Consider the following 22,358-nt stretch of genomic DNA (forward strand, 5'->3'; position numbering starts at 1 on the left):
ATTATTATCAATATCTTAAGTTTTCTGTGGATGGAAAAAAAGTCTCTATGGCAAAATTAGCTCCTTTTAGTAAATTCGGAAGCAGAGCTCAAGATCCCATTATAGATTTTCTTTAAGATAGATTTTAGTGAGATTGAGTTTTTGACTTGGAAGATCTTAAAATCTAAAGATCAAAATTGATATCAAGATTGAGATCTTAACAACATTGACTAAAATTAACTATATTTTACCCTAAAAATTAAGATATTTTTAAGATTTTAAACAATAATTGACTTTTTTATTATTATTTATTTTTAATTTATTTTTAATTTTTTAATAGAAGAAAGTAAAATAGTAAATGTATATGTTAGGCAAGTGATTTCTACGGTAGCCAAAAGTTATGTTAGGCCTGGTGCAGCACAAGTTCTGTCTGTTGTTCTAAAATGGCAGCATCGATCAAGTGAGAATGCCTTCAAGTTTCTGTAAATCCAGCTGATTTGAAATGGCTGGTTCTGCGGACGAATCATCATCACCATCAGGCGACACAGAAGGTTGCAGTAGTTGTTGGAATTGGAGGAGGGCATTATCAGCCGAAGTAAAGCTGTTCCGAGGATTTGCGTTTGCTTTTACCCTCGTCTTCACGTTACTCCTCTTCTTGTCCTTCTATCTCTTCTATCTTCGCCTCCGCCGTCTTCGCCGCCGTTCACCGCATTGGTCGGAACCCTCATCTGTCAACAATGCGGTATCCACGGTATCAATTTCTTCTTGCTACTGATTGATCTCGATTTATCTAGGTTTCGGAAATCGCATCATAGCATTGAGAGTATTTATGATTTCATACAAATCTATCGTTTTACTTACGTTTTCTGATGCAGATTCCTTTTCTAAACCTGCGAATATCTTTGGATTGATCTTGTTTATTTCCAATTACGAGCAGGAGCAAGCTGATTTGGGGCTGAAGAAAGAACTGAGGGAGATGTTGCCTATTATTGTGTTCAAGGAGAGCTTTTCTGTAACTGATACCCTGTGAGTCTCGTGCTTCTTTATTTTCCTTATATATAGCAGATCTTTAGATGATGCATTACATGATTACAATCTCACTACTAAGATTTGAAGAAATTGAGATTCTTTTATCAGAAAAATCAATCTAACCATGTAATCCGTCTTTTTCTAATATAGATAACTGGAATTCAGGTAACTTTTGTATCAAATCTAAGACACAACTCGTTTAGATTCGAATTCGAAGCCATCATTTCTTATCTTCTTGCTATCTATATCTTATCCATTTCACATTTGCCATATTGCTTTAAAAGTTGGTTGACATTAAATTTGCAGATGTTCTGTATGCCTTGGGGACTACCAAGCAGATGATAGGCTGCAACAGATACCAGTTTGCAAGCATGTATTTCATGTGGAATGCATTGATCACTGGCTTTCAACTCACACCACATGTCCTCTCTGTCGTCTCTCTCTTCTTGCTTCTTCTCCAACTGTTCCAGAAACAACTAATGATACTTCATCCACCACTGCAGAAAACAGTAGTGATGCAGATGCATCTCTTCAGATTGATAATTGTGGCCAATCTTCAGCAGATGTGGAGCTTATTACTACACAATAGTTAACAAGGCAAGAAAATCTCTATTTATATTCATATAGAATAGCTGTCTTTGGATAATATGTAGTTAGATTATTGGGCTTACAGTATGTAATAACTCGTTCCATATGGATACAAAAATGAAGAGTTCAAGTGGGGATCAAGTTTATATAAGATAGAAACCCATTCATGGACAGAAAGTGAGTTGTGATCGTGAGTTTCTTATAAGCCTATAACTAACAACATGGCCACACTGTGCAACATTTTCTTTTCTTCAAGATTAGCTTAGCATTTTAACGACATTATTTGCTTATAATGGGTATAAATTAAAAAAAAAAATTGAATTAAAGAAAACTTTCTTTTGGGAATATGAACTGAGCTTAAAGCTTTTATATTAAAGAAAAAGGGCTCCTTGAAAAATATCTTTTCTTTTGAGGTTTTTTATGTACTTTTACACATTTAAAAAACTTGCAACTATTTTTGCCAAACATTTCTACATAAATAAAAGTTATAGCTTCCGATTACTAGCTACCAACTATTTTGCCAAACATATGCAATGTCTAATCTCAACGGAAGGCCCCACATACATAATATGCAAAAAGATGAATATATGGGTGTTACAAATACTACATCCACAGAGAAGACTGTTAAGTTGTAAATTTGACCATATAGCTGCTAGGCAGACCAAGTATGGGGCCCCGCTCTTTTGAGAGCGGGTGGGAGTCAAGAGGGAGCTGCCTCTTGCAGGGCTGGGGGTAGCGCTCGAAGAGGAAATTTTTCGTGGGCTAGTTTCTATGTTAGATTAGCCTTTAGATCTTGTCATGGGTCAGTTTTTGATTTGACTTGATTTGACTGAGTTTCTAGGCTTGACCTTATTGGCAATATTAGTTTAAGTTACTAGTATATATATCACATGAATTCGTGTAACCTCATGTATCGTACCGAACCTTTTACGATAGAAATAATAAAACTCTCATTTTCACTGAGGACGTAGTTGATCATCCTGATTTGTGAACCATGTAAATTGATTGTGTCTTTGTTTTCGTTTTGCATTATCACTTTGTTTGAGAAATCGTTGAATCGTTTGTTGAAGTGCTTAAATCATAACAAAGACAAAAACTAACTTTGCATTTATACATAACATAAAGTTAAGTCTTCTAGTCATAAGTCTTATCCTCTCCAAAAGCACATCCGAAAGTGTGCTCGATTTCTTCGTATAAAATATTAATGCGAGAGGGATACAAGGGTCTAATACAACTGCATTATTCCAACTTGTTTAAAAAAAAGAACATACAAGGAAATATATACTAGAACACTAGGGTTGATAACCACTTAACTGGACGTTGCCTTCCTTATTGATGAAATAGAAACTTGTAATCACATGTAATGATAATGTTGTTGACATATACAATCATGATGGCAACATGTATGTCACTCGAGTGTTTAGTAAACATTGTGTGATATGTTTGTCCCTAGTAAATCAATAACTTTTAACTACTGCCAGCCGAACCACCGAACTACCGTTAACTGTCGGGCCACCGCCGTTTTATCCGGCACTAACTTCGTCAAAGAAGAAAAAAGAGAGCGATCCTTCGTAAATCGATACACTGGTGCTGCCCATTTCGCCACAGTTCTTCGTCTTCTTTGTTGGATTCGCTGGATCTATTAGTCGCCTGTCCCATATCTGTTCATCTCCTTCACCGGATCAACTCTTCGCCTCCAATAGATCTGATATCACCGCCGTTGTCTGGCCTTTGTAAAGACAAAGATGACGTCGCCGCCACCATCTATCCGATGAAACCCTAGTGTCGTCGCCATTTTCTCATCTTCGACCTCTCTTACCGAAACCCCCATTCGTTTATGTGTATGAGAGAAACAGGGAGGGTGAAGGATATGCCTACAAGCATCGATGTTGGACCTCTTTCAAAACCTTCCGATCTGATAAACCATCAGATCTGAAAAGTCGTCGTCACTGATAGAGGCGGTGTCTGCGTGGTCTAATGAACTAAAGATCTGTAAATAAAGAATCGAAGTTGGGATTTTTCTTGATGAAAACTGAAGTGGAGGTGGGATAAAGAGGAGAGGCTGGAGACTCTGGTGAGAGAGTGGTGACTCCTGTAAGAGGTAAGAGGGTAACTGATAAGATTTTCCGGCAACTTTATATTCTTGTAAAATGGAAATATATTAAAAACGAGAGAGAGGTAGAGAGGGGGTGTGAGGGATGGGGTGGTTTCCGGTGGTTGGTTCCGGCGGTGGTGGCGGTTTCCGACGGTGGCGGTGGTGTTTTCGGTGAAACACTATAGAGAGAGCATTTCATCCCGATCCAGGAGAGTATCTTTGCAGAGAAGTTAGCCGAGATTTATGTTCGGGAGGTGGTGGCACGTCATGGGGTGCCGGTATCAGTGGTTTCAGACCGGGATGTTCACTTTACTTCCAGATTTTGGAAGCGGTTTCATGACGAGATGGAGACTCATCTCCATTTCAGTACGACATTATCATCCGTAGACTGATGGCCAGAGTGAGCGGACTATTCAGACTCTTGAGGATATGCTGCGAGCGTGCGTGTTGGATTTCGGTGGGAGTTGGGATACGTATCTTTCGTTGGCGAAATTTTGGTATAACAACAGTTATCACGCCAGCATCGATCGACCTCCTTTTGAGATGCTCTACGAGAGGAAGTGCAAGACCCCGATTTGTTGGGGCGAGGTCGGTCAGCGAGTCATGGGGAGTACTGAGGTGGTGCTCAAGACCACTAAGCTGATTCAGTAGGTTCGGAGCAGGCTTCAGACAGCTCAGAGTCGGCAGAAGAGCTATGCTGACAGGGGCCGGTCAGACTTGGAGTTCCAGGTGGGAGATATGGTTCTCCTGAAGATGTCACCTTGGAAATGTGTCATCCGGTTCAGGAAGCGGGGAAAGCTGAGCCCCAGGTATATTGGTCCCTTCAGGGTTTTGGCTCAGGTGGGCTGGGTAGCTTATCGTCTTGATCTTCCAGCCGAGCTTAGTTAGATTCATAACACTTTTCATGTCTCTCAGCTGCGGAAGTGTTTAGTGGATGATTCCGCAGTTATACATTTGGAGAATATTCAGGTGGATGACCGCATAAATTACATTGAGAGACCGGTGACAGTTTTAGATTGGAAGACGAAGACCTTGAGGAACAAGGTTGTGGAGCTGGTAAAGGTGCAGTGGCTGTACCTCAAGGGGTCTGAGTAGACGTGGGAGCCTAAGGAGGAGATGAGGGAGCATTATCCCGAGTTATTCGAGACAATGGACTTCAAGGACGAAGTTTGATCCAAGTGGGGGAGAATTGTAACGCCCGATGGTTCCAAGGTATTATTTAATTATTTAATTATTTATATAATTGTTTAATTATGCAAGTTGTGTGGGCTTAGTGGAATTGGGCCTTATTTGAGTGGGCTTGCTGAGGCCGTACGCTGGGCGTAATGGTCCATTATGGAACACGGAGGCATTTCACGTACGCTTAGCATATGAAGAGGTACGTGCATCGTACGTGGTCAGGACCAAAAACCCTAATTTTTAGGGTTCCAGCCATATATAATGTCATTAAGTTCCATGGGTTAGCCCCTTATCATCCTCTTTTGTCCAAAAACCCTAAAATCGACCCCTTTATCATCTTGGTGTGTTCTTGAACTTATGGAGTGCATTTTTGGTAGTTTGGTGCCTTGGAAAGAAGAAGAAAAAGTTGGTGAAGGAGAGTTGTTGGAGTTAAGCTTGAAGATCCGGGTTATCTTCATCATTTGGCACTCATTTGAGGTATAAAGCTCAGAACTTGCCTTGTTAGTGCTTAGGTCTTCTTTGTTTGAGTTTTTGGGTCTTTTTGGTCCTATAGATGAGATCTTGTGAGTTATTGTCATTTCTGAAGCTTAGAGTTGCTACTCTTGGTGTTCATTTGGTCATTGAGTCATAAAGTTGCAATCTTTGAGGCTTTGAATCATCCATGCATGAGTTTGGGTTCATTTTATGGAAGTAGTGTTTGATATTTCGAGATTTGGTTCATTTGGGGCATGCAAAGCCACCAAGTTTACGACTTTATGGTTTAAGACACTTCACATGACTCCGATTTGGGATTGGAACCCTGGGTCTTAAGGATTTAAGTGCTTTTTGGGTTTATGGCTTAATGGGTGAGTACGTTGAGCGTACAAGCCTGTACGCTTAGCGTACGGTTGAGTACGCCCAACGTACAGTTGAGTATGCCCAACGTACTCAATGGATTTGGGCTTTGCGTCTTTTGGGCCTCGAATGGGCTACTTTCTTGGACTTTGTGTCTTGGGCGTTAGTGGGCCATCTGGAATCGAATCTTTGGGCTAGGGAAGCATTATTGGGCCTTAGGCTAAGGCCCATGTGAAGAGATTGGGCCCAATTGAAAATTGGGCCATATGTTGGGCTTTAATGGATTGTTTAACTTTTGGGCCATTGGATTGTGATTTAGGGTTTCATTCATGGACCAAGTTATGTTAGGGGTAAAATAGTCTTTTTACCCCCATGCAAGGATTTTTGGTTAATGTTGTAGATCCCAAATGTTAATTAGTTGTTTTTGTTAATTGATAGCTCGGGGAGTTGTAGGACCAACCATGGTTGTCAAAATCGTGATCCTGATCGTAGGATCGTACGATCCTACGATCCTAGGTATGAAAAACGATATGGATCGTAAAAGGATCGTATTTTGGGTAGGATCGTAGGTAGGATCGTAGAATCGAGATCCGATCCGATCCTACCTTCCTTTGATTTTTTTTTTTTTTGCAAATGAAAATTATTTTTACCACTTTATGTCTTTTACCCTTTACCTATTTACCATTTATAATTTTGTGTTGTGACTTATGACTAATATTTTGAAGTTTTTATAACTTTTGAACGAAAAATTAAATGTTTGAAATATTTTTCATGTTTAAAAATTATAAATTAAAATTATGTTTTATTTTGTGGGATCTTAGGATCCCGATCCCGATCTTGCAAACTCAAAAACGATCTTACGTAGGATCCTGATCTTAACAACCTTGGGACCAGCAATAAGGGATCATTCGTTTCATTCAGCTTTTCGAGGTGAGTTTTCCTCACCAGGTTTAGCGGGTCTAAGGCACCAAGGCCGACCCTTGATGATTATGTTGTTATACTTGTTGTCTGTGTGATACTTGTATGTGTTTGTACATGTTTGCTTATTTGGGCGGGGCCTGTATTGTGAGTGTGGGCGGGGCCCGTATTGCAAGTGTGGGCGGGGCCCATTATTCGAGTGTGGGCGGGGCCCGTATCTCTTTGGGCGAGGCTCGTATGTGATATGTTTGGTATGTGGTATCTTAGGGAACTCACTAAGCTTTGTGCTTACGAATTTTAGTTTGTGTTTCAGGTACTTCCGGTTCGAAGGGGAATGGCTCGAGTTGACTGCACCACACACACCATGGGGATTCCGCATTTGATATTTACTCTGATTTTGATAACACATGATACATTGATTTTGTTGGGTTGTATGGATGATATTTGAAAATACTATTTTATCTATTAGAAAAATGAAATTTTTGGGACCATATTTTTGGATGTTACACATCCTTTTTTTTAGCACCGACTATACTACTCACTCTTCAAAATCACTTCGAAAAAATATTTTTAATGTAATTTGAACAATTTATATGTATTTGTGAATTAGGATTGTGTTTTTGTCATACTTTGAAACTTTATTTACGTTTGAACTAATTTAAGTGATGTAATATTTAGTTTATTTATTTATTTTTTGATTTTAAATGAATTAACCCAAGTTTAATCAATTTATGTAGTAGGTTGGGTCGGGAACTAAATAAACAGGTCAACCCGGTGAGTAGGGGTGAGCATGGGCCGAGTTGGGTCGGTTTTGGGGTAAACCAAACCCAACCCATGTATTTCGGTTTCTGGGTTTTAGAACCCGTCGGGTACGGTTTTTGGTCGGTTTCGGTTTTTGGGTACTTGGGTCGGTTTCATTGGTTTTTGGGTTCAACCCATGGATTGATGGGTTTTGGGTTGTAACCCATTTTTCAAAAAATCTTTATAACTTAAAAATGAAACAAATTTAGCAACCTAGATTAAAGAAACTAAAAAAAACCATTTCAACACCAGCACAACATCAAAAGTATGTTGCTAAAAGTTTACAACAACCAAGTTTAACAAGTTTTTAGAAACAAAAACAAGTAGCAAACAACCAGGTAATAATCTCGGTTTCACTAAAACAACACCACAAGTCATATATTTGGTGTAATTTAGTACCAAAATCCATTTGATGTATATTACCTTTGACATAGAAAGTCAAATTATAGCATATTATTAAAAAACATGTAATAATATCGAGTTGGGTTGGTTTCAAACCCAAATGTTGGGTCGGTTTCAAACCCAATAGGTTGAGTCGGTTTGAGGTACTAAAACCGAACCCAAAACCCATTTTTCGGTTTTTAAAAATTTAAACCCAAACCCGACGGTTTAGGTTCGGTTTCGGTTTCTCGGTTTTTGGGTTTTCGGGTTTGGTTTTGCTCACCGCTACCGGTGAGAACCCACTTATCTAAAATGTTGAGTTGGGTTGGAAATATTAACCCATTTAAATAAACAAGTTGGGTTGAAATAAATGGGTTGAATCCAAACCCAACCTAGATCGACCCATTACCAGGTCTAATTTTTACACTATATTTTTTGATAAAATACTATAACTTTAAGACTTTGTTTTAACAATATAAGTTATTTCTTTGTTGTGTCTTTAAATATTCCTACCATGAAAAAAACTCATAATTTTCGCATGTTAAAAGAAATTTCACAAGTTAAACCTACAAGATTACTATTCATCACTTAAGTCCATCAAAATCATGGATAAAGGGGACAAAAACAAGAGATCTAGCAACATGGCAAGAAAAGGTTGAGTCTTGGGCACTCACCAAGGTCCAAGAAATAAGCTTAGATGAAGAAATGATGCTTGCCAAGTAGCCACCTCACCAAGAGCTTCCTTCTCCTTCTAAAATCACCAAAAAACACCAAGAATGAGCTCACAACTTCAATGAAGGCTAGGGTTAGGGTTTATGAGGTTGGGGGGAAGATGGAGGCTGAAACCCTAGCCTTAATGTTCCTTATATAGGGTCCAAAACCCGAAATTAAGGTTTCCTCTAAAACACCTGCCACGTCGTGGTGCCCCAAGACCAAGTCGTGGCGGGTCATTAAAATCTCGCGACCCCGCATAGTCCGCCACGTCGTGGTGATGCACCACCACGTCGTGGCCACCCCTTTTAAAATAAATACAAGAAAATTGATTTGTACCTAGATCGGATGTTACAGAAGGTTAATTGGCATTTGGCTAATTAGTTGTTTATTTTTAATACAATATATAAACAATTATAAATTTATAATGGTTAATAATTAAATAATAAGTTATGAAATCTTTTTTAGTAAATAATCTTATCAATTTAAATATAAAATATTAACTTATAGATATAAACTATAAAAATACATATTAATTAAATAGCTTATTCGGTTAACCAAATAAAAAATAATGAAAATTTAATCAAAACCAAATCAAATAAGGTATCCTTATTCGGTTAACCAAACTGAATTAACTAAATAATCGAATAACCCAAACCAAATAACTCAAACCTTGTTAATGTTTCCTTCATGAAAATATCCACTTACTTGAAAACAATTCAAGTGGACATACATGAATCTTTAGAATACATGCAGAAAAAAAAAATACATTTGACAGCCTCACGATAAGATTCTTGAAGAATAGATTGAAAGCGTACATAAATACACACATTATACATAATATCGGGTCGATAAGAGTCATAGTTTAATAGTTTTTCTTCAATTTTAACCCCTTAAAAATTATCATCATAGGAGTGTTAGAAAGTTTCATATTAGAAAAAATTAGATTTTTTCAACATGTGTTCTAGATAACTTAATCGTGAAAAAGGTCTTGTCTTTTACTTGGCGAATTTGCAATTTAGTATAGTTGAAAATAATATGGCTAATCACAAAAATGGATAAAATAGGTAAGGCAAACCATACTATAACATCTTTTCTTAATTTATCACAAAAATGGTCATGTGAGGGCCGAAATGGGTGTACCGAAATGCATTAATTACATATTGGAAGCCTTCATCACGTACAAGATTGAATGGTAAGCCAACCACATAGACCCAAATCACAAACTTTTTCAATGCAATGTTCTTCAACTTCTCTTTGATTGGATTGTTTTTATCCGTTGTCCTTTGATGTTTTTTTTTTTTTTTTTTTTTTTTTTTTTTTTGCGATCGTTTATATAAACAGATCAAGTGGACCGTGAACATAGAACTTACAAACTTTCTTTTCTTACTATCCTCCTTAACTCATATCTCATCTTCCTCGTCCTCGTTTTCCGATAATTCTATTGTGTTTGATGATCTTATAATTTCTATATTTCTTTGTTTTTCTTTTCTTTTTCTTGTATCGATGCAAGAACTCTCTTCATTATCTTTGGTGTCACCTTAGGACATTTGAATATTTCTCTTATATGAGCAAGGTGTTGCTTCAACCTTGTGATGCCTCTACATATATATATTTTTTCCGGTCACAATATGCATTTGTGGGGCCTTTCCAAGCTCTCCACTCCTAAGCCATATCTCAATTTAGGCATTTGGTATCGACATCTCATGACGTGGCAGTAGGGGTTAGATTTGTCGAAGCGTGTGAAGAATGACCTTCCATGTTTACAAGTTAAACTTGTTGCACAAAAAAGAGTTACATAACGTTTACCCCCTCTCAACTACTCAACTATACATAACAAATTACAAATTAAATGCATTAACTAGCTAACTATATATAACAAATTACAAATTAAATGCATTAACCGTGATCTACTTACAAATTAAATGCATTCCCTCCATGTATATAGTTGATTAACAGACACAAAGCAAGTATCGAGAAGAACTAACAAACAAGAAACAAGTAATAGAAAAAAAGCAAGTTCATTAACCGTCTAACTAAGATACTGAGGTCCTAGTATAAAAGTCGTCGATTAACAACAAAAGTAGGACTTAAGGAGGGGGAGGGAAGACTCAAAATTTCTTAAAGGAATAAGATGCTTACCTCATTGGTCCCTTTGATTTAGCTTCTCGTCACTTAATTTGATGGTGGGACTTGGGAGTCGATCACATCAATAAGAAAAAAGAAGGAAGTGTTGCAGACAAGGGGAAAAAAATTGTTGTTTCCTTCTGGTGTTTTCCGACAAGGTCATAACGGTACATAAAAGATACTGGGCTAAGAATATTACAAATAGTGGGTTGGTCCATATCAAAGAATATATTTTTTATAAATCAGTAAAATAAGCCCAACTAACATTTAAATGTCAAATAGCAGTAAAACGAGATATAGGTTTTGAAATAACGACTTATCTAGGCGATAATCCCAACTCCTCTATTTGTGAGCCCTATTTCAAACCGCTATTTTTGCTATACCTGCGAAACGTTATCTCATCGAGATCTCGACGCTATTAACTGTCTAGGTTACAATAAACTATCTTATTTTTAATAAACATAAACTTAAATATGCTTTCATTATAATTTTTTTTTTTGATAATAATGAAAAGGAAAGTAATTTCTAAATCAAACATTGGGTTAATTTGGATTATCCATGCTATTAATAACATAATTTGGTTGACAAATAGTAGAATTGAATTCAATCAAAATTCATCATCAAAACAAGTTCCTCATTCTATCCTTGCAAACTTTTCTTAGATCACATCTAACGCATCCATTTTTGCTTCTTCCCTGCTGCATTTTCTTAATTTATCACAAAAATGGTCATGTGAGGGCCGAAATGGGTGTGCCGAAATGCATTAATTACATATTGGAAACCTTCATCACGTACAAGATTGAATGGTAAGCCAACCACATAAGCCCAAATCACAAACTTTTTCAATGCAATGTTCTTCAACTTCTCTTTGATTGGATTGTTTTTACCCGTTGTCCTTTTTTTGCGATCGTTCATATAAACAGATCATGTGGACCGTGAACATAGAACTTACAAAGTTTCTTTTCTTACTATCCTCCTTAACTCATATCTCATCTTCCTCGTCCTCGTTTTCTAATAATTCTATTGTGTTTGATGATCTTATAATTTCTATATTTCTTTGTTTTTCTTTTCTTTTTCTTGTATCCATGCAAGAACTCTCTTCATTATCTCTATTATCTCTGATGTCACCTTAGGAAATTTGAATATTTCTCTTATATGAGCAAGGTCTTGCTTCAACCTTGTGATGGCTCCACACACACACACACACACACACACACACATATATATATATATATATATATATATATATATATATATATATATATATATATATATATATATATATATATATATATTCGGTCGTAAATTATGCACCGAATATTCCCTTTTTTGTGGGACCTTTCCAAGCTTTCCACTCCCAAACCATATCTCCATTTAGGCATTTAGTATCGGCATCTCATGACGTAGTAGTAGGAGTTAGATTTGTCGAAGCATGTGAAGAATGAACTTCCATGTTTACAAGTTAAACTTGTTGCACAAAAAAAGAGTTAGATAACGTTTACCCCCTCTCAAGTACTCAACTATACATAGCAGATTACAAATTAAATGCAGTAACTAGTCAACTATATATAACAAATTACAAATTAAATGCATTAACCGAGGTCTAATTACAAATTAAATGCACTCCCTCCATGTATATAGTTGATTAACAGACACGAAACACGTATCAAGAAGAATTGACAAACAAGAAACAAGTAATAGAAAACAAGCAAGTTCATTAACTGTCTAACTAAGATACTGAGGTCTGAGTATAAAAGTCGTCGATTAACAACAAAAGTAGGACTTAAGGAGGGGGAGGGAAGACTCAAAATTTCTTAAAGGAATAAGATGCTTACCTCATTGGTCCCTTTGATTTAGCTTCTCGTCATTTAATTTGATGGTGGGACTTGGGAGTCGATCGCATCAATAAGAAAAGAGAAGGAAGTGTTGAAGACAATGAGAAAAAAATTGTTGTTTACGCCTGGTGTCTTCTAACAAGGTCATAACAGGACATAAAAGATACTGAGCTAAGAATATTACAAATAGTGGGCCGATCCATATCAAAGAATCTATTTTTTTATAAATCAGTAAAATAAGCCCAACTAACACTTAAATGTCAAATAGCAGTAAGAAAAACGAGATATCGGTTTTGAAATAATGACTTATCTCGGCGATAATCCCAGCTCCACTATTTGTGAGCCCTATTTCAGACTGCTATTTTGTTATACCCGCGAAACATTATCCCATCGAGATCTCGACGAGTGTCATGGTTACAATAAACTATCTTATTTTTAACAAACATAAACTTAAATATGCTTTCATTATAATTTTTTTTGATAATAATGAAAAGGAAAGTAATTTCTAAATCAAACATTGGGTTAATTTGGATTATCCCATGCTATTAATAGCATAATTTGGTTGACAAATAGTAGAATTGAATTCCATCAAAATTCATCATCAAAACAAGTTCCTCATTCTATCCTTGCAAACTTTTATTAGATCACATCTAACAAATCCACTTTTGCTTCTTCCCTGCTGCATTGTCATTCTACTGTAATCTTTATCATCTTGCTGCTCACATCCAACACATCTTTGATCTTTAACCTCATCGTTCTCTTCTGTGTCGACCAAACACTTTTGACTGTAAAAGAAAGAAGGCTGATTCGGGTGTTTTTCCTCAATTTCAGTCTCCATAAAATTAGGTAATTTGTAATTTCTTTCTTACGATTCAATTCATATTGGATGTGTTGATCAAAATGTGGGTTTTGGTGATTCATCGTGAGTTGTTATGATCGGATTTTGGTTTGGAGGGTTACGAATCAAAATCAACGACTAACAAAATAAAATAGCAATCAAAAATCAAAATAGAAGAAAATGAATATAAAAAAATTAAAATAAAGGAAATGAACACAACCTTCGAAGCAAAAACGGTCAGTCTCACAAGTCTAAACCACCATCTCTCTCTAAGAATTTACGGCGACGGTGAGGGGCGACCACCACCGCGTCGAGGGAAACACTCTCCGCTGTCGATTTTGACCACCGTCGCTCCCTAAATGACTTAACATTCGGTACTCAACGATCTACATCAGGTAAGAAAAGTGGTATTTAGTGTAAAACAGGTTAAAAGGGATTCTGATTTGTGATTGCTGATAAAATTGTTGTTTTCGAGATTGAGATTTGCTATGATTTTTCCTTGAGAGATTTTTCCTTCCTCGATCTGAAGTCCGAATTGCACCGGAAGACATGTAATTGACGATAAAAATCATGACAGCTATCTTCTTGTTTTTCCATTCCACATAAGTCCATATTTTTCTTTACGTAGCCATGAGTCTCCATCTCACAGACATCTTCTCGACCCCTTCTAGAAATTCAGAATGAAATTAGGAGATTGATTGATAGACAATCCAGTCATTTGGTGGATCTTGTCACTGGATCTGTATCGTGTATTTGACAAAGCTCCATAATCTTTATCGAACCTTATACCCATTTTCACACCTGCAAGTCTTCATTTTCAGCTGTAACTTGTTCTATTGACTGAATAAAATGGCGGAAGCAGCAACAAACGAACTGGTAAGAGTTCTGCTCAATCTGTTCTAGCTTTTTCCCTGTGTGTGACATGTATATGTTGATGTTCTCAGCTTAAACCTGAAGGTGAAACCACAGATGCTAGTAAATCTGTTTTTAATTTGGGAGCTGTTGTTGGTGATTTAACCATTGAAGAAGATGCAAGCAGGTGCATTTTCTTACCCTTGACTCTAAATATTGATTTTTATGCAGTTAAATCAATGGTTGGTTTATTTCAGCAATGATATATCATTGGAAGGACTACAACAGGAGCTTGAAGAGTGCAAAGCCGATGAGGTACCTTTAGTCATATACTCATATGGATAATTATCAAAGTTATATTGTTTTCATGTACAATATCATTTTATTTGTTTGAATTTAGGTTGTTGCAAACATATTATCAAAAGGTGTGAAACTGAGGGAGTATACTAAGGGAGTTGAAAACAATTTACGCCAAGTTGAATTGGACTCTATTCAGGCAGGTGGCTGAGTTACATTTTTTTTTTTTTTTGTTTTTTCAGTTTACTAATGTAATTTCCTATCTTTTTTATCAACAGGAGTATATAACTGAGAGTGATAATCTAGTGTCACTACATGATCAAATTCGTGATTGTGATGTCATTCTTTCACAAATGGAAACTCTGCTTGGTGGATTTCAGGTAGTTCATCACATTTTATGCTAGACTCAAAAGAAATTTTCTTCAAGCTTTTGTATTATATATTCTTTAAAGTATTTCAACTTTCTTGTGACAGGTTGAGATTGGTTCTATTAGTTCAGACATAAAGATTCTTCAGGAGAAATCATTGGATATGGGGCTGAAGCTGAAAAATCGCAAGGTAATCCCATTATAATCTTCTGTAATACTTTTTTTTTTGATTAAATATTTCCTTTTGGTATATTTTACAGGTGGCAGAATCAAAGTTAGCAAAATTTGTTGAAGACATCATTGTCCCACCAAGGATGATAGAAATAATTGTTGATGGAGAGGTACTTTTTGTGAACAATACTCATTTCTTTTTGGAGGGAATTAGTAAATTTAATATTACAAAATTCTTATAGGTCAATGAGGAATACTTGAGGACTCTTGAGATCTTGAGTAAGAAGCTGAAGTTTGTGGAAGTAGATTCCATGGTTAAAACTTCAAATGCTTTAAAAGATGTTCAACCCGAGTTAGAAAGATTGAGACAAAAAGCAATTTCAAAGGTAAAATACATATTCATCCATTTCCTTTTACATTCTTCACATGATCTCACTTTGTTTCCTGTAATTTTTTACAAATTTCTTTCCACTTTTTAGGTATTTGAATTCATGATTCAGAAGCTTTATGCTTTGAGGAAACCTAAAACAAATATCCAGATTCTTCAGCAGAGCATCCTGTTGAAATATAAGTGAGTCCTCTCTTCTAACTTTTCACCATAATAGCAACATGCTTATGGATTATTATTATTTATTAAATACATTATTATTTCCATATGTAATATATACCCATGCAGATATGTAATTACTTTTCTCAAGGAACATGGAAAGGAGATTTATAATGAAGTGCGTGTAGCATATACTGATACAATGAACAAGGTAGACATAGTAATTAGTAAGGGTATATTTGGTATTTCTCTACGTTATTCCGTGTTTATAAAAATTTGGTGATAATGTGGCAGGTGTTAAGTGCTCATTTTCGTGCATATATTCAAGCATTGGAGAAATTACAGCTAGATATAGCGGGTCCCACTGACTTGATAGGTGTAGACACCAGAAGCACGAGTCTTTTTTCAAGAGGAAGAGAGCCTTTGAAAAATCGGTCTGCTATTTTTGCTCTTGGAGATAGGATAAATATTCTCAAGGTATTTTTTTTAATTCAAGTTATTGTTGTTTGTTTTCTTGCCAGCTGGCATTTAAGTTATGTTTGTTTATTACTGATATGATATATAGGAAATTGATGAGCCTTCATTAATTCCACATATTGCTGAAGCAAGCTCCAAAAAATATCCATATGAAGTCCTCTTCAGAAGCTTGCATAAACTGCTTATGGACACTGCTACTTCAGAGTACTGTATATTTGTTTTTTACACACACACACACACACACACACTCTCTCTCTCTCTCTCTCTCACACACACACACACACACACCAAAATGGTTATTAACTTTTATGATGTACAGATATGTTTTCTGTGGGGATTTTTTTGGAGAAGAATCTGTATTTTTAGATATATTTTCAGGTAGTTATTCTAATGATGAATAATCTGCAGTAATTGTATATCAGTTATTTAAATATATATATTTTTGGTTTTTTTTTTCAGGGCCATTTACTGTAATGGATGAGCATTTTGGTACAATTCTTCCAAATTGCTTTGATGCAATTGGTATAATGCTTATGATTCGCATCACACACCAACACCAGGTGAATCTTATAATTTTTCTTTTGAATAATTTATCTAGAAAATTTTAAATTTCCTTGTTATAAAGAATTACGTTTGTATATTTTTTATACATTGAGTCGTTTTTTCTTATTTTTTTTCAGCTCATAATGTCTAGGAGGAGGATTCCGTGTCTTGATTCTTATTTAGACAAGGTATGTATGTACTTTCATTTATTTGTTTTTAGTTCATACTATTTTCATTTATTTATCTCTATTACATCATTTTAATTTCAGTTTTTTCTTGTTCAAAAAAAAAAAAAAAAAACTTAGGTTAATATATCATTATGGCCACGTTTCAAGATGATATTTGACATGCACATCAACAGTCTGAGAAATGCAAATGTGAAAACATTATGGGAAGATGATGTGCATCCACATTATGTCATGAGGCGTTATGCTGAATTTACAGCTTCACTTATTCAACTTAATGTTGACTATGGTGATGGCCAGGTCAGCAGTCAAACTCAAAGTCAAACAACTGATTATTATTATTATTATATTATTTTTTTGAATACTTTGCAATTGATTTATAAATAATTATAGCTTGATCTGAACATGGAAAGACTCAAAATGGCTATAGATGACTTGCTTATTAAGCTTGCAAAAACCTTCACAAAGCCAAAACTGCAGACTGTGTTTCTTATCAACAACTATGACATGACAATTGCAGTTTTGAAGGTATAATAGATGCAATTTCTTTCATTTTATTTTAATAATCACATGATTATTTATAAAAAATTATTATTGATGTATTTGATTTTGGTTTCCAGGAAGCGGGTCCCGAAGGTGGGAAAATTCAGCTCCATTTTGAAGAACTTTTGAAAAATAATACAGCTGTTTATGTCGTAAGTTGTTTGAGTTTGACTTAAGGGGTGAAGGGCATTTTCGTCTTTATGGTATAAGTATGGATGAAGTATTTTCCTATTTGTCACAGGAAGAGTTGCTGGTGGAACATTTTGGCAATCTCATCAAGTTTGTAAAAACCCGAGCATGTAAGTGTGGTTTGTGTTTTTGAGTGAAGGGTAAAATGGTCATTTTGGTTAAAAATAAAAATGGTTTGCAGCTGAGGAGGGGAGTTCGGATAAAGCAGCAATCATGGTTGCAGAAGTGGAGCCGCTGGTGAAAGACTTTGGAAGCAGATGGAAAGCAGCAATTGAGTTGATGCATGGTGATGTCATCACTTCATTCAGCAACTTTCTTTGTGGGATGGAGATATTAAGAGCAGCTTTAACACAGCTATTACTGTATTATACAAGACTCTCTGATTGCATGAAGAGGATTGCAGGTGGGTCCGCTCTTAACAAAGATCTTGTTTCCATATCATCCATAATGTATGAAATCAGAAAGTACTCCAGGACATTCTAGAACATCATCATTCCTTCATTGATTTGTAAACATTTTTAAGGATTCACTTGCTTTTTTTTTTTTGTCAATTTGTATGTGTATGTGATGCGAGAATTGAGATGAGGTTTTTTTGATAAAATAAGATTGTGGAGTTGTGTTTATTTTACTTTATAAGAAATTAAATATCCTATTACCTTTTGTTCCTACATATCATCCTACCCAATTAAATGATGATATGTGTAATATTTAATGCTTATTTAATAAAATTTAATAATATTTAGGATACTAATATGACACATGTCATCATTTAAATGGGTAGGAGGATTGGTAGGAAGAAAATGTAGGAGGATATTTAATTTCTCTAAGTTTTTTTTTTTTTTTTTTTCCTTTGCACATGGGTCTAAGTAAATTAATAGATATCATTATGTTAGTTATAAATAGCTATTTTTGCATATTATATGAACATTACTTGTGAAGAAATATAGTAGGCTGCCTTAGTAGTAGAGTGGTTAATGTTGACAAAGTAGAAGAGCACATAATTTTGTCATTTTGGTATAAAAAAAGGATCATGGAATTTAGGTTTTTTTTTGGCTTACCCTTAGGAATCATAAAATCAATACGATACATATTCACTGATTCGATCCACAATTCAGTCCATTTGAAAACCAAACCAAACGCATCCAATTCCTTTGGATTCCACTTGAATCTTTGAACCAAACGTGCCTTAAGATAATCTTTTTCAAACTAACTCGCTATTTTATTAAAAAGGGTATAATCTTTCTTATCTATAAACAAACACATGCTTTTACTTAAAAATATATTTATTTGTAACGAATTATTAGTATTTTTAGCATAAACATTTTAAACTCTCAAGGATCAATCACCTTCAAAATTCATCAAAATAACTTGTAGTGGTATTTTTTTTACCAATCATAAGGACCATTGATGTAACTATCTATAAAAAAAATATATGAAAACTTATCGATATTAGTTACTAGTTGTGAGAACCATGTATTACATGTGTTAATTTAAAAAAAAAGTTAAATATAAAAGTCAAAATATTTGAGAACTTTGAATTTATAAGAAAAAAATAATGAATTATTATAATAGAATTGTTTTTTATCTTTTAAATTTAAACAAATAATTTAAATAAATAAAAGAAACTAATAAGCTTTAATTTTGAAAATTTTGAATTTAAAAGGTAAGTTCATTAATGAAATTGATATCTATTTATTACTACATTTATTGCAATTATTATATTAAAGTATTATGTGAAATTTAATAAAATAGAAAAAACTAATAAAATGACATGTAGAAAAAAAATTAATTCAAAATAACCACATTTGACAATTGAGTGAGAGTGTGACAAGTGGCAAAAAAAACCTTCATTTAGACATGTGGAAAAAAATTAATTCAAAATAACTACAAAATGACATTTGACAATTGAATGAGAGTGTGACAAGTGGCAAAAAAAACCTTCATTTATTAGAGAGGACTCATGTATTTTAGTATATTTGTTAATTTTTTGATAAATATAGAATATAATTAATAACCAAATAAGTTTTATATAAAAGTAATTATTAGGCCATTGATGGTGGGAAGATTGGCTCAATCTCAAGTATATTCGAGTGTATTTTTTTTTTTTCTTTTGATTTCTTTTGTCTTAATTTGTAAACTAAAACATCCATATATGGGTCAATAATAAGTTTGTTATACATGATAAGGATCATCAAGGAGTACGACGTGGCAAATACTGTCTATAATCTATATGATAATTGATAAGGATAAAGTTTGCAAATTTAAGTATAAATTCTATATATCATACATCAAATATAAAGGAGAATGTTTTCCTATTGATTTCCCAACAAAGTAGGTTACAAAACAGGAAGAACAGATAAGCTAATTTTACAAAAGGATATAAATGGATATACAGAATATTTACGAGTTATTTATCATATCTTTTTTTTCTTCTTAAATTATCAATTTATACAACAATATTCATTTTTTTCAATTTATGCAACCGACACAAATTACAGTCACATTTCAATTAATTATCATATTTTTTGGTCTTAAAATAAAATATTGTTGCGTATCGGTATTCATACAAAAAACATTTATTAAAATAATTATGAAAATGTGAAATATGTTGTTATATATAAATACGTATTTAACTTATCTTTTTATATAATTTGGGTTTTAAATCGTTGGTCCATTGGATAAGAAAAAAGTCAAAAATATGTAGAGGTCAAAGTCCAATCTCTCCCATCCTCTTTATAGATCTTCTTCCTTCTCTCTCTTCATCTTTTTCTATATATATACATATACACCTTCACGCGAATACAACTCCGATCACCATTCTTCATCAATCATCATTTTCACCATTTTCCAACACAGAATCAATCCATTATCAACCCTGACGACATGGCATCCATTGTATGTTTCGGAGAGATATTGATCGATTTCGTCCCAGATACCGCCGGAGTCTCCTTGGCCGAGTCTCAAGGATTCCTCAAAGCCCCCGGCGGCGCACCTGCAAACGTCGCATGTGCCATCACCAAGCTCGGTGGCTCCTCCGCTTTCATCGGCAAGGTAATTACATTTCAGCCATTTCATCAATTTCACGTTCATCTCATCGGATCTGCCATCTGCGTGATTAAGATTAGATTGGGAATTTTTAACGTTTTATTCTCATGGATTTCTATTTACGTATGGAACACAGGTTGGGAAAGATGAGTTTGGATACATGTTAGCAGACATACTGAAGAAGAACGGAGTAAACGCGGACGGAGTTTTGTTCGATGAGCATGCGAGAACGGCTCTTGCATTCGTGACGCTAAAGAAGAATGGAGAAAGGGAATTTATGTTCTATCGGAACCCTAGCGCTGATATGCTGTTGAAAGAGTCTGAACTGAACATGGATTTGATTAAGAATGCGAAGATCTTCCATTACGGGTCAATCAGCCTCATTACGGAGCCCTGTAGGTCGGCTCACATGGCCGCCATGAAAACCGCCAAGCAAGCTGGGGTCCTCCTCTCTTACGACCCTAACGTCCGCCTTCCTCTTTGGCCTTCACCGGAGGCTGCCAGACATGGTATTATGAGTATCTGGAACGAAGCTGATTTCATCAAGGTATTGATTTCCACATACTTTAAACCTAAATAATTCACTATGACGACGGTGGACGGTGGTTGTACGTAGGTGAGCGACGACGAGGTGGCATTCTTGACACAGAAAGATTCCGATAGCGAAGAAGCAGTGAAGTCATTGTGGCGTGATCACTTGAAGCTTATGGTTGTTACAGATGGGGAGAAAGGATGCCGATATTATACCAAGGTATGTATGTATTATGCATATATGAATATGAATATGAATATGAATATGAATCTGATGAATGGATTAATTAATCATTTGAATTCTTATTGGTTGATTGTTTGTAGAATTTGAAGGGAAAAGTTGGTGGATTCTCTGTGAAAGCAGTAGACACAACAGGTGCAGGAGACTCGTTTGTGGGCTCCATTTTGTGTTCCATTGCCAAGGACAATTCCATTTTTACGGTAAAACTTTTAAATTCATTTCATTTTAACGTGTCCAAAGACTATTTATATTTAAATTATATTAATATAATTAAATGTGTTATTGTCAACGTAATGATTCGATTTTTTTTATTAATATAATAATAATTTGTAAACACGTGGAGGATAATTTAAATTATCTGTAAACTATTCAAGTGTACCATTTTTCAAATCAAATTTGATAATAGAAAATGTTAGAGTTGGAGAAGTCGAAGAAAATTTAAAATAAATTTATTGGTTTAATCAGTTTTCAATAAAAATTTATTGTATTTGGTAGGACGAAGGGAAGCTACAGGAGGCACTGAAACTAGCAAACGCTTGTGGAGCAATATGTACAACTAAGAAAGGAGCCATTCCCGCACTTCCATCAATATCCGATGCACAAGCACTCATGTCTAAGTAAACAACATAGTATTATATATATATATATATATATATATATATATATATATATATATATATATATATATATATATATATATATATATATGGTTCCAAATTGTATCTTTTTTTCTAGTCATTTTATTTTTTGAAAAACTTCTCTTTCGTGTCTGTCTATTAGTAGGGAGTGATTTGCATTAGATCTTTTCATAATCAATAACAATGTTTTGTTGCGTAATGTATGAGAGATTGATTTTTCAGTTTGTTAGCAATCTTGTGAAGGTGAAACTAGTTTGGAAATGGCGTTATAATTTTTGCCCCAACTATTCTATACATTCTCATGTACATGTTTAAAATACATACGCAAACCATAAACCATCATATATGGTTCTATAAAATCATTTCGTTAATCACAAATTTATCATTGGTAATTATTATTACAAGGCTATCTTTGA

At 34.8% G+C, this 22,358-nt stretch overlaps 3 protein-coding genes across 4 annotated transcripts; all 3 read left to right on the forward strand.

The window, feature by feature from the left end:
- The first annotated feature begins 378 nt into the window (after nt 1-378).
- On the forward strand, nt 379-7,132 carry LOC145119567 (RING-H2 finger protein ATL58-like). Of its 2 annotated transcripts, XM_079055243.1 has the most exons (4): nt 379-730; nt 917-1,005; nt 1,315-1,605; nt 6,936-7,132. In XM_079055243.1, exons 1-3 carry the CDS (start codon nt 482-484, stop codon nt 1,595-1,597), a joined length of 621 nt encoding a protein of 206 aa, XP_078911369.1. In that variant the 5' UTR covers nt 379-481; the 3' UTR covers nt 1,598-1,605; nt 6,936-7,132. The 2 variants fall into 2 exon arrangements, with proteins under 2 accessions (XP_078911369.1, XP_078911368.1); XM_079055242.1 differs by lacking the exon at nt 6,936-7,132 and having other exon boundaries at nt 1,315-1,851.
- Nucleotides 7,133-13,437: 6,305 nt separating this feature from the next.
- On the forward strand, nt 13,438-18,110 carry POK (Vps52 / Sac2 family). Its single transcript, XM_079055650.1, has 21 exons — nt 13,438-13,710; nt 14,137-14,191; nt 14,260-14,354; nt 14,425-14,482; nt 14,568-14,663; nt 14,743-14,844; nt 14,939-15,022; nt 15,093-15,173; nt 15,246-15,389; nt 15,483-15,574; nt 15,680-15,761; nt 15,845-16,027; nt 16,116-16,231; nt 16,347-16,405; nt 16,487-16,587; nt 16,708-16,758; nt 16,876-17,055; nt 17,149-17,283; nt 17,376-17,450; nt 17,540-17,597; nt 17,669-18,110. Exons 2-21 carry the CDS (start codon nt 14,165-14,167, stop codon nt 17,968-17,970), a joined length of 2,121 nt encoding a protein of 706 aa, XP_078911776.1. The 5' UTR covers nt 13,438-13,710; nt 14,137-14,164; the 3' UTR covers nt 17,971-18,110.
- A 2,151-nt stretch (nt 18,111-20,261) lies between these two features.
- On the forward strand, nt 20,262-22,263 carry LOC145119520 (fructokinase-2-like). The gene is made up of 5 exons (XM_079055186.1): nt 20,262-20,538; nt 20,669-21,079; nt 21,149-21,283; nt 21,388-21,504; nt 21,800-22,263. The coding sequence occupies exons 1-5, from the start codon at nt 20,371-20,373 to the stop codon at nt 21,923-21,925; spliced, it is 957 nt and encodes a 318-aa protein (XP_078911312.1). The 5' UTR covers nt 20,262-20,370; the 3' UTR covers nt 21,926-22,263.
- The last annotated feature ends 95 nt before the right edge of the window (nt 22,264-22,358 follow it).

Source organism: Lactuca virosa, chromosome 6, assembly GCF_052849685.1.
Source record: "Lactuca virosa cultivar CGN04683 chromosome 6, Lactuca_virosa_CGN04683_v6, whole genome shotgun sequence".
Lineage (NCBI taxonomy): Eukaryota > Viridiplantae > Streptophyta > Magnoliopsida > Asterales > Asteraceae > Lactuca > Lactuca virosa.

Bases quoted from the DNA above. Each gene is read 5' to 3' on its own strand.
- POK (XM_079055650.1), top strand. From the start codon at position 14,165: ATGGCGGAAGCAGCAACAAACGAACTG. The intron at 17,284-17,375 runs GTATAATAGATG...TTTGGTTTCCAG, and splicing joins TGACAATTGCAGTTTTGAAG to GAAGCGGGTCCCGAAGGTGG. The intron at 17,451-17,539 runs GTAAGTTGTTTG...TATTTGTCACAG, and splicing joins ATAATACAGCTGTTTATGTC to GAAGAGTTGCTGGTGGAACA.
- LOC145119520 (XM_079055186.1), top strand. From the start codon at position 20,371: ATGGCATCCATTGTATGTTTCGGAGAGATATTGATCGATTTCGTCCCA. The intron at 21,284-21,387 runs GTATGTATGTAT...GATTGTTTGTAG, and splicing joins GATGCCGATATTATACCAAG to AATTTGAAGGGAAAAGTTGG. The intron at 21,505-21,799 runs GTAAAACTTTTA...TGTATTTGGTAG, and splicing joins AGGACAATTCCATTTTTACG to GACGAAGGGAAGCTACAGGA.
- LOC145119567 (XM_079055243.1), top strand. From the start codon at position 482: ATGGCTGGTTCTGCGGACGAATCATCATCACCATCAGGCGACACAGAA. The intron at 731-916 runs GTATCAATTTCT...AATTACGAGCAG, and splicing joins TCAACAATGCGGTATCCACG to GAGCAAGCTGATTTGGGGCT. The intron at 1,006-1,314 runs GTGAGTCTCGTG...TTAAATTTGCAG, and splicing joins TTTTCTGTAACTGATACCCT to ATGTTCTGTATGCCTTGGGG.